The sequence below is a fragment of the Crotalus tigris genome, unplaced genomic scaffold (assembly GCF_016545835.1).
Source record: "Crotalus tigris isolate CLP2741 ecotype Arizona unplaced genomic scaffold, ASM1654583v1 scf7180000017551.9496454, whole genome shotgun sequence".
NCBI classification, from domain to species: domain Eukaryota; kingdom Metazoa; phylum Chordata; class Lepidosauria; order Squamata; family Viperidae; genus Crotalus; species Crotalus tigris.
In genome coordinates this window covers 8,488,045-8,500,173 of record NW_024096469.1, presented here as the reverse complement: position 1 = coordinate 8,500,173, position 12,129 = coordinate 8,488,045, and the positions used below count along the sequence as shown (strand labels likewise).

General features: G+C 37.2%; 1 protein-coding gene and 1 non-coding gene across 5 annotated transcripts in view; both read left to right on the top strand.

Annotated features, from left to right (window-relative positions):
- CEP131 (centrosomal protein 131) overlaps positions 1-12,129 on the top strand; it is a 35,499-nt gene that overhangs the window by 4,318 nt on the left and 19,052 nt on the right. For 2 of the 4 annotated variants that reach the window (XM_039346362.1, XM_039346343.1), the window contains exons 3-9: positions 3,609-3,703; positions 3,950-4,064; positions 5,078-5,181; positions 9,249-9,362; positions 10,148-10,309; positions 11,130-11,247; positions 11,845-11,967. In XM_039346362.1, the coding sequence (XP_039202296.1) occupies positions 3,609-3,703; positions 3,950-4,064; positions 5,078-5,181; positions 9,249-9,362; positions 10,148-10,309; positions 11,130-11,247; positions 11,845-11,967 (831 nt within the window). Of the gene's footprint in view, positions 1-3,608; positions 3,704-3,946; positions 4,065-5,077; positions 5,182-9,248; positions 9,363-10,147; positions 10,310-11,129; positions 11,248-11,844; positions 11,968-12,129 lie in introns of all 4 variants that reach the window. The other 2 variants (XM_039346353.1, XM_039346334.1) reach the window with 1 other exon arrangement.
- LOC120309521 lies at positions 12,025-12,127 on the top strand. Its single transcript, XR_005557108.1, has one exon. It is a non-coding gene; the product is annotated as a U6 spliceosomal RNA (small nuclear RNA).

The window sequence follows — 12,129 nt, the reverse complement described above, 5'->3', positions numbered from 1 at the left end:
ATTATTGACAGAAAATTGGCAATAAAATAAAAAGAAAATGCAAAATTAACATTTCTAATGTACCAAAAAACAAAACAAAACATGAATTTCAGTGAAGCAGGAGCGGATGACTGAGTGCATTTAAGATCCTCCTCTCACTCCACTGGTCTCCCATAGAGAAGTCTGTAACCCGTTTTGAAAACATCAGTCTGGTAAAAAAAACCTACAGAATCGAAGGGGAGATCACAAGAGAATTTTAACTTGAAAAAGGCTACAAAATTGAACCATCTCTATAGCAGGGGTGTCAAACTGAATTTCACTGTGGGCTGCATCAGCATTGCGGTTGCCTTGGGAGGGCTGGGTGAGTGTGGCCAGAGTGGGTGCAGCCTACTGGGTGGGCGTGGATGGAGTGGGTGTGGCCAGTTCTACATCATTCACGTCAAGGGTGCCTAATGGGGGCCTGGGCAGGAGTGGGACAGATCTGAGGGTCTCTGGCAGAAGGGGGTAAGACTGGGGCAAGTGCCAAGATGGCCATCATAAAATTGTACATTGGCCCCCAGCTGGCCTGGGCCAGGGCCAAAGCAGCGGGGCCCGTTCCCTCACTGTTTCCAGGATGGCTTCGCAGTGCATCCGGCCCCCAGGCCTTGTGTTTGACATATCTGCTCTATAGTAAGCATCCCTCTGTAGAATTTTTTTCATTCATGTATGCCTTATAGCCAAGGGAAGTTACGTATTGTTTTGGATTACAACCATGTACTAACAAATTCAATCAACTAGACTTATAAATTGGGTTGGGGGTAGAGCAGAACTCTAGCTTGTAAGTTATTAAAGTCATTTGATGGAATTATGAGATACTAACACACAGGAGACTCATGAAAGAAATGTGTTAGCGAAATAAGCCATCAGTGTTCTAATGCAATCTGTTGCTCTGCTCAACAATAGGTAGGGATTATGTAGAGTTTATAGGGATGTGTGACATTCTATCATTTCTTTTTTCTGTCCATATTAAAACCTTTACCATTTAAGTGAGAGAGTACAGAAGAAACTATGGGACATACTTCATGACCAGCAGTGGGGAAATGGAAAGGATCGAACAGCTTTCAGAACAAGCTGTCATGATAGTCAGGAGAGAATGAAAGAAATAAGCAGGCTAGCTGAACATAGATTCCCAGAGACAAGCAAAAACAAACCAACCCAATGAAATTGGCAAATCGAGAAAAGTAAGGAGATATATAAAAAAAGAACAGAAAATATGAGAAAATCTATAGCTAGCATGGGAATATTGAATAGTTATTACAGAAGAAATCTAGTAGAGGCAAATTAGGTTAAACAAAGATAGACAATACTGAAAGTGTTCAAATAGAATTATAGAATGATATAAATGTTTGCAAAGATAGAAGATATTAAAAAAACAATTAAAAAGTTGACATGAAATACAGACACTGAAAAAGAGTGAGAAAAAGAGAGACAGTTAAATGGTAGACCTGGAGGTGGTTACGGAGAATACCATTGACTACAAGAACAATCTAATCAATCCTACATAAATAATCACTTCTTCTCCAGCCTTGGGCATTATTGTGAATTGCCATACACTTGACCAAGCTGATGAATATAAGCTTATCAATAATTTTTTACTTTTTCTACTTATCATAAAAATTGATAAAACAACATTGCTAGTAGGGCACAACAAAATGCCTTCTGAGACCTCAAGAATAACATTAGCAAGCTGATAAGAGTCATTTGTCATTATGAATAAACTGGATTATTTCAAAAAAAGTGAGAGACAGCTGTCCAAGACCATCTGTTGTACTAATTTTTATTTTCATATCCATAAAGCAGTATATCAGAAAAAACTATGCAATCTGATGAAAGAAGTTACTGAGGACACACAGGACCATATTTATCTAGGCTTGTAGAGGCACCTTAGGAGCCCAGATCTAGTATCTTCTCTACCTCAATATACAACTCTGGGCTTTTGTTTATCAAGCACTGGAACCATTACATGCTGGAGTATCGGGTTACATGGACTTAACTTTTATGCCACCAACCTCCCAGCTTACATAAGAGATACTGCAACTTCCTAAAAAGATTGATTTCTATGGACAATTCCTTAACATCTTTTTAACTACCATGGATGTTGAGGCGCTATATGCCAACAATCCCCACAAACAGGGACTTCAAGTCATCCATTATCACTGATGCCAACATAGCATACCTTGCTTTCAGACCCATTCATACCTACATACATAGCTTCACTGTATCCCAGTGTCTTTTTGGCCAATCTAGAATAATGCTTTCTCAACCTCTACCTCCTTTAACCTCTCCTTTCCTTGGGATTCATTGGTTATGTTTTCATCAACTAGGCCTTGGAAAAAAAGCAATCAAATTGCATTATGACTTCAACAATATTTATCCAACCATCAACCTTGATCTGTATGCAGAACAAATCCACTTTGTGGATGTAATGGTCAAACTACATAATGGGCACATGAACACCACTTTATACAGAAAGCTTATAGACCATTATGCATGCCTATATCCTTCTGCCTTTCATTTAGAACATGCCCCAAATATATCAACTTTAACAGTCATTCTCAACATGGGTCATAAGGCCACCCTCCCCAATGGAATCTTACCATATTTCTAGGAGCCAAAGGTCTCTACACAATACCATTTAGATTAATAAACAAAAAATGTTTAGGTACCGTTTCTATAGCTAACAGAGACAATGAAATGTGTCATATACGGAAGTGAAACATAGATGGGGGCCATGGCAAAAAAGGTAGGGAATCTGTGCTCCAATTGCTTGTATATAAACAAGTACCCACAGCAAAGCAGATTCTCAAGGGAATGGGAAACAATACAACAAATATGACATTAGAATAAGGGCAAGTAATATTAAAGCATTTCAGCCTTCTAGGACACTCCATTACAAATCCCAGAGTAGCCATTTGGGGAACAAAGAAACTTTGCCAGTATAATTGCTGAATTCCTATGTAAAAAAGTTTCAAGTTACCTCTGAAGGCTTCAACAAACAATGGATGTTTAACACTTTACAATTGTTACAATTGATTGTATAATTTGCATCTGCATAATCAATCTGTCTTTCCCTTCTTCCCTCCTTGCTCCCCATCCCATTTAAAATCCTATATCAGCCTAAGCGGTTCATTGTAGCTGATGAAGTGTGTTGTAAGTCACCAAACCTATGCCTTTTAATTAAAAGTCTGAGAGACACCTCCCTCTGATGTTCAAAAATACAATAAACTGTAAGATTATAGTAGAAAAAATAATCAAATACAAGATGGCATTTTCCTCAATATAATGTGCATGTCTTTGAATATAATTTAGTTAAATGCTGTTGGATAGGTGTAATTCTCTGTCTAGTGGGTGCTTTAGTTTTTTAAAGGGCTGGTGACATGTAGTTCCTCTAAATGAATTCCACCGAAAATAATGCTGTTCTGTCATTTGTATTAACTAGGCTAGAATGATAGAAATGAAATGAGGCAATTTTAATGGCTGCGTAAGATAATTTTTGTCTTGATAAAATACAAGGTGTAAGCACTATTTTGTTTTGATAAAATACAAGATGTAAGTACTATTTTGTTTGTTACAAACTGTCTGTCTTTCAGGAAGATGCAGGGCTTGCCGCCTCTAGAGCTATGAATAATTTACGAAGATCCAATAGTACAACACAGGTTAATCAGCAAATGAATGATGCCATAATGTGAGTGTTAAAACACTTCATATTGAAAAATGAACTAGCCTAGAAAGTGTCTTAGAAACTTTTTTTGTTCCTTTGAGTACTCTGGAAAAGCTGAGTATCTTTTTTTGGGATATATCTTTTAGACTGAACATAAAATATTGGAGTAGTTTATAGGAATAAATATCTTTCAGAAAAGCTCAAAGCAATGCTATGTGCCGACATCTGCCGGATTCCAAATTAATCTTGTCGTTTTCCTTTTTATAGCAGTGCCGATCACCATGATGACTTCCTCACGTTGTTTAATAGCAGCTCAACTGGAAGAAAAAAACTAGCAAGTCTAAGCAAAGATTCCCCAGAAAAGAAAACTACCTGGAACGTCCTAGTAAGGGCTAGAGCACATGCACATTCATGAGAAAAACTTCTGAAACCAATCCCAAGACCTAGCTTTATGTTGTTAAGCCTGATAAATTCCTCTTTCAATATTTTCAGGATTTTTCTAGATTTATTATGTCAAAAGTTTATTATTGCAAAAAGAAATTAATAATAATCCCAAATTCTTAGCTCATCTGCTGTGTTAAAATTATATTTCCCTTAGGACACTAACATTGCCATTCGACTGTTGGGAAAATGCAAGGTACCCCTATAATGTAGTTATCATACATACCACGGTAATGAGCAATGTATACAATATGCCTAACACATACCACAGTAATGAGCAATGTATACAATATGCCTAAGTGACTATCACATAACAGCTGTGGAGTAAGTTTTGCACTTCCCTCCAGGCAAGAATAGACTTCTCTCCATAAATTAAAAAAAATAGCGGTGCGAAAGCTGCACTTTACAAAAAAGACTTCTGCTATCACTTTTTCATAGGCTTTATGGAACTAAGTGCTGGTGGAGGAGGAAAAGCCAAACCTGGGTTTGAAAATCCTGAAAAGATTTTATTATACCACAGTTGAAGAGGCTTTTACCAAAGCTTTTCTGTTGACAAGAAAAATTTAAACTGTTTTTACATTTTCAGCATCTTACTCTGCTTGCTTTCTATCTGGTTTAGCTGTCATCAGCACAGCAATTCCTCAAAAGCTATATAAGGGGCTATGGTATGGGTGCTTTTGATTCCTATCTCTGCTTTTGAAGTTCCTTTGCTCTGATTTAAGGCGTGTTCATGACTCTGTCCAGAAACTTCCACTCAGCACCAATCTGTTCATTTTGAAGCACTCTTAATTGGATAAAAATCCCAGCATCTATCTCCAAAGCTTTGAAATTTGCTACATTTATATCACTGGTTTGTAGTAAAAACTGTGGTGAGATTGAGCAATTTTTTGCCTGAGGAATTTTTTGCTAAAATGTATGCAGTTAAAATGTACGTAGTGAAGATCTGTGTATTGTCAGGATGAGCAGCCCAGGATATTTCCTGCCTCATCCAGCACGTCTGGAAGCATGAGGAAGAAAGAAATCTGTGTACCCCTTGCAGCCAATTTCACTGCTAATAACAGGTAAGAAATATGTGTAAGTAGTAGAACTTAATGTCTGGACATTCAGCTAAAATGCTGGCATTAAGTTGCAGAAAAATTCCCATAGCTTTGATGGTACCATTTTGATTTAATAGTTGAATAAGGATGATACTTTGAGACTAGACTGAAACTGTCATATCTAAAGATGAAGCAGTCACGTAGGCATATAAGCAGGTTGGACAAAGGCAGAAATCTTGTTTAAAAGATCCCTTGGGGGAAGTAGATAAGGAGGAACTAAGTCGTTAAGGAGACAAAAGGAAAAATGTCACATGAGCCAGACAAAAGAAGTTTGGCCTGAGCACATGAGAAACCCCTCCCCAAATTTCATCACCAGCTACTTAGATTTGTAAATTAACAAGAGAAGAATAGCTGCCAGTCTCTCAGAGGAACAACAAAATGGGATGAATAGTTTAATTACTGTGGAGGAAATTGGTTTAGCTATCAAGCAGTTAAAGGTTGGAAAGGAACTCTTTAACAGTATTTTGTTGGGTATGCAAGTTCCTCCTTCTTGGAAAAGAGCTTTTATATCATTGATTCCGAAGGAGGATCAGGATCTTACAGAGCCTAAGAATTATAGGCCAATTTCATTATTAAATGTTGATTATAAGATTTTTGCAAAAATTTTGGCAAATAGATTAATGCAGGTTATGAAAGATTTGATTCATAGTGATCAAGCAGGATTTATAACAGGGAGATACATGAAACATAATGTTAGACAAATTATTAATTTAATTGAGTACTTGGATAAGAACAACCAGATTCCTGTGGCTTTTATCTTTTTGGATGCTGAAAAAGCTTTTGATCAATTAGACTGGCAATTTCTATTTTCATTGGTGGAGAAAATGAACTTTGGGGATAATTTTTTACATGAACTTAAAGCTATATACCAGCAACAATCTGCACAAATTGTCGTAAATGGGGGACTGACTGAGAACTTTAATATTCAAAAAGGGACAAGACAAGGATGTCCATTATCCCCATTGTTATTTGTTTTAACGCTGGAAATCTTATTGATTCAGATTCGAGAATCAAAGCTAATCAAGGGTGTAAAGATAAGGAAGAATGAGTATAAATTGCGGGCTTTCGCGGATGATTTGGTTTTAATTTTGGGACAACCGAATCAAGAGATTGACTGTTTATTAGAACTTATAACACAGTATGGGAATGTTTCTGGTTTTAAAGTTAACAATTATAAGACCAAGATATTATCTAAGAATATGTCAGTTAAGGATAGGGAAAGTTTGATTAAAGCCACAGGTTTTCAGATGGTAAAAAAAGTTAAGTATCTGGGAGTATACTTAACTGCTTCAAATGGAAAATTGTATAAGAATAATTTCAAACCATTATGGGTAAAAGTACAAAAGGATTTAAAAGACTGGAAAAAATTGCAATTGTCATTGTTGGGGAGAATTTCAGCTGTAAAAATGAATGTTCTACCAAAGTTTCTTTTTTTGTTTCAGATGATACCTATTTTAAAAAAAGAGGCAAATTTGGATGAATGGCAAAAGGGTATCAACAATTTTATATGGGCCGGGAAGAAACCAAGGGTTAAGTTTAAGATACTACAGGATGCTCGAGAAAGAGGGGGACTTAAGGCACCAAATTTGAAATTATATTATGATGCAGCCGCCTTAACTTGGTTAAGTGACTGGCTTAATTTAACAAATATGGATATTCTTTTTTTGGAAGGTTGGGATTTAATATATGGTTGGCATGCATACTTAATTTTTAATAAGAAAGTCGATCGGACTTTTAGATCACATATTTTGAGGAATGCCTTACTTTGTGTTTGGAAAAAGTATTATTATAGATTAAATTATAAAATACCTATCTGGGGGATTCCCAGACATGCAATTGAGGGAACTTCTAAGGGGATAAATTTTGATAAAATTTCGTATAAAGAATTGTTAATCTGGTCTGGTTTGAATTGGCATTTGAAATCCCTAGATGTATTAAGGCAGGAAAATATTCTACAGTCATGGTTTCAATACTTACAAATAGTGGATAGATGGACTGTAGATAAGAAAGAGGGAATAACATTAGAAGATAAACAATTGGTTATTCAGATTAAAAACCAGAGTCCGGCTCATAAAAAGAATTTACAATGTGTCATTAGAGTTAGGCTCAGAAACAGAACTGATTAAAGATTGTATGATTAAATGGGCTCAGAATATACAGGAACTGATTTCATTGGACTTATGGGAGACAATTTGGACTAGAAATGTTAAATTTACACAAGCTCAAAATTTGAGAGAAAATTTTTATAAAATGTTTTATAGATGGCATTTAGATCCTAAAAAATTATCTTGTATGTATCCTAATATACAGCCCAAATGTTGGAGATGTGGTAATAATGATGCGACATATTTTCATATTTGGTGGAATTGTAAAAAAGTAAAGGCTTTTTGGATTATGATTTGGTGGAACATTCAAAAGATTTTTAGAAGGAAGATAAAGTTTACTCCTCAACTATTTTTACTGGGTATTTTCGTTGATTTAAATGAAAAAGAAACTATCTTGATGTTGAATTTAGTAACTGCAGCAAGGTTATTAGTAGGTTCATATTGGAAGAAAGATTCTTTGCCTACTTTAGAAGAATGGACATTTAAAGTATCTAGTTTTGCAGAAATGGTAAAAATTTCTGCTTATTTAAAGGATCATACACAAGAAAGATATATCACTGTATGGGGAAGGTGGATAGATTATATTCAGAAAAAGTATGGAATTAAAAAGTTTCATTTATTTTATGAATGAATATTATAACAAATATTATAGAGAATTGTCTTATAGGTTATGGAGTTAAAGGTTAATTATGATATTTTCTTTTTTCTTTTTTCTTTTTTTTCTTTTCTTTTTCATTATTATAAATTTTGTTATTATTAACCCTGTATTCTGCTCTGGGAAGTGAGGGAGGGGGGTTGGGGTGGGAGGGAGGGTAAGAGGGGGGGTAAGTGTAGTATAGATAATGGTTGTTTATAGGAGTGCGGCCCGGGCACTCCCCTTATGCTGCGTTCATGGGTTTGATAGGGATGGGAGGAGAGAAGGTGTAGAGAGGAAGTAGGGTATTGAGAGGAGAGGGGGAGGGGAAAAGAGTAAGTGGGGAGGAGAGAAAGAGGAGGGAAGTAGGGAATGTTTTTAGAAAGGGTGGACGCAGCCTGGGGGGAATGGGCGGGTCGCACCAATGGTTATGAATTTATCTTATTTAAAATTAAAATTGTATTGTATTTTTATAATGTTTAAATGGAAAAAAAATAAAAATTTTCAATAAAAATAAATAAATAAAGATGAAGCAGTCACGTAGGCATATAAGCAGGTTGGACAAAGGAAGAAATCTTGTTTAAAAGGTCCCTTGGGGGAAGTAGATAAGGAGGAACTAAGTCGTTAAGGAGACAAAAGGAAAAATGTCACATGAGCCAGACAAAAGAAGTTTGGCCTGAGCACATGAGAAACCCCTCCCCAAATTTCATCACCAGCTACTTAGATTTGTAAATTAACAAGAGAAGAATAGCTGCCAGTCTTGTGGATCCACAAAGCAAGCAAGGACTTTGAAGGATAAACAGGGTCCTTAAGCTTGCCCATTCTTGGAGTTGTTCCCTCCAGCCAGAACCTGGGTAAGTATGGATTGTGTGTGTGTGTGTTATGTGAGATAGAGCAGATACAGATAAATATTTAACCAAGTGTTCGGTTGAAAGGGATTTTGAGTGTTTTTCCAGAGCTGTGTGTGTATGAATGAGTGACCGTAAATTCAACCTGGGAACACATGTAACAATACCAAGTCCTGAAAAACAAATACTCCTAGAACCTAAAAAGGTATATTATTGGCATAGTTGTGAATGCTGAAGTTCGAGAACTTTCATTATTTGAGAGATACACCTCTAGGTCAGCATCGAGGACAGTATCAGAATGCAGCTGATTCCAAAAATCTGGCTATCTATTGAATATGAGACAGTTATTAAGTGGCAAGGCTCCAGAAGTCTGATCTATTTTGATAATATATTGGAGAAATTATTCTGGAAGCGTGCTGACATATTTTCCTTCTATTTTATGAGGAGTAACAAAGGCGCCATGGGCAACTGTGTCACCACTATGGTGCATAACAATTACTCGACTACAGACAAAACATCTGTGCCAAAGAGTTCCAATCAAGCTACAACTTCGCTTAAGTAAGTCTCGTATATTCCTGTCTCAGCTTTCCTTCAGTGATGAGTTAGGAGCAGTTTGATCAACATTTCAGGCATGAGTGAGATGCTGGAGATGAGAGAGAAAGATTGTTTTCCAGAAGAGAAGCATAAATAGACCACACCAAGTACTCCTGAACTCTCTCATGCTTAGTCTAATAACAAAGTTGTACTTTTAATTCTTTTTTCATGTTAATATAGTGTTTCACATCAGCAGTCATTGGACTAAAAGTGAGCAAATAGAGATTGTCCAACAGCTGCTAGAGTATATGTTGTATATAGAAGTCGTTCTCAAGGATAGCAATCCCTGAGAAACCATAGTACAAACTGATGTCAACGCTGCAAATACTGTATATTCTTGCTTTGACAATATGCAGAACTGTCTGGTATTTTTGGGATTAATACAGAGCAGAAGAGGGTGGGGGTAAAGCCAGGAAAGAAAGAGGAAGGAAACCTTTGACCTTCACACTAATTGGATAATGTGATATGTGACAGCTAATTTAGAGAGGGAACATGCTGATAATTTAACTGCTCAGAGGAAGAGAACTTAGATCTTACCATAGACTCTGTTATGCCTGTGCGGACATTTTGAATCAATAAAAGACTTTTAGGGAAATCTATGCCTGGAAGTTCTTTGAAGTGTTTCTTTAGCCGGAACCATAACACTAGTATGAAAAATGGGAAACATTCTTTAGTATATCCTAAATTGAAGAGACTTGCAGCATTTCATAGGATCCTATTGAGCAGTGTATTGTTGTTTCTTTCCTTAGCAACATCATCAAAGCTACCTCTAATGAAGACACAGACGGTAGTAGTTACATGAAATCTCAGAAGAACTTTTCCAGCAGCAATATCCTGGCTTGGAATAATAATAATAGTAGCAGCAATCCCCCGACTAGGATACAAGAAGTTTCTGAGGAGGAGGCTGAGCGGTAAATCTGAGGAAACTGACAGGAAGAAAGATGATAGGAAGAAGTAACAAATTATGCAGAAAAATCAGAGGAAGTGAAATGAAGGCATATAACTGGGTTACTAGATAATTGCCATATCCGATTTGGCAATTTCCAGTTAATAGCTGCTTGTTGTTTTTTCAGCAACTGGGTAAATTTTGGGCAGTAATAGTTGCAACTCAGCCTCTCAGTGTTCTGAAGGATGACAGAAGCCATTCAGTTATACTGTGAATTCACTGGAAAAGGCCGTCTGAAATGTTTTGGCCTTTTTGTGTGTGTGTGTGTGGGGGGGACATTAAGAAACTACCTAAATCCCAACCAGATAGGTCTTTTGTGGCCATTTTCTTATCTTTAGAAGGGAGTTAGGTGACAATCGATGTGAGAGGCCACACAGAGGAAAACTGCATCTATTCCACCATTAAAACTATTCCAAAACCTGAAAAATGGGCTGAAAATGCACTGTCAACATTGGGCCATTTTGCCATCAATATTTGCAGCCTAATCTCGGGATGCTCAGATACAAAAGAGGTGTTGGGCGGCTGTGTACTATTTTATAGAATGTTACTTGCAGTTATTAAATGATATATTTTCACACCTTCCTAGAACAGTGTATTTTTGAACACTGCTTCTGGATTTCTAAAAACCGGAGGGAGGAGCATTTATTTGAATATAGGAGCCTTGTGGTCAAGATCTGTTTTTCAAGGATGTTTTTCTGTGCCTTTCTTAACATCAGGAACTGTTTTGCTTGGCATGGCAGTTGGAAAGCAATAGTCAACTTGCATGAATTTTTTTCCTGTTTTAGATTTGTTAACCAAGTCAATTCGGCTGCTGTGACAATCCAGCGCTGGTACCGGCGGCATTCTCAGAGGCACAAGGAAGGTGTAGCTCAGCTTGAGCGATTGTTAGCTTCCAAGAGAGAGGTTTGTTGCATGTATATATTGTATAAAAAACTTCTGAACATGCTGAAAGAATGTTTTGTTTTGAATGAATTGTTTTGCATAAGCTTTAAATGTATGAGGTATGGTTCTACTTCAGTGGTTCTCAACCTGTGGGTCGGGACCCCATTTGGGGTCGAACGACCATTTCACGGGGGTCACCAAACAATGCAGTCTGCCGTTTTTTCCCCTTTTCCTTAGCTGTGCTACTCCCTTTTATTCTATTGGCTTTTGAAAGCCAACAGAATAGACTCTCTTGAATAGAGTCTAATTCTATTGGCTTTCAAAAGCCAGTAGGAATTGTCCAGGCTGTCTCTGCCCTGCTGAGCCCGCCAAAAGTCCCATTCTGCAAACGGTGCTGCACCAGTTGAGTAGTCCTCGACTTACGACTGGTTGAGTACTCCCCGACTTTACGACTGGTTGAGTAGTCCTCGACTTATAACTGGTTGGGGGGGGTCGCGGCATTAAAAAGGTTGAGAACCACTGTTCTAGTTAGATTTTAGGGAAGTTGGCTTTTTTTTGTCCTAGAGATAGGAATCATGATCATGTAGTTTTATAATACTTGTGCTGTATGTTTTTAAGGAAAAGCAGCAGCAGCAACTCACAGATGAGGGCAATATCTTGGATTTGCAGCAGAGAAGAGATGATGAGAGGAAAAAAATACGAGAGGAGAAAGCTCGCCTTGCCAGAAGAGCAGCCATCCAGGTAGCCATTTGCTAATTGATATTGCTACTCCTGGGCATTAGAAGACAGGATAGTCTTGTGCTCGCTTTGGCAGCACATATACTAAAATTGGAACGATACAGAGAAGATTAGCATGGCCTCTGCGCAAGTAGAAGACAGAGGATAGTCTTGATTGATTTATTG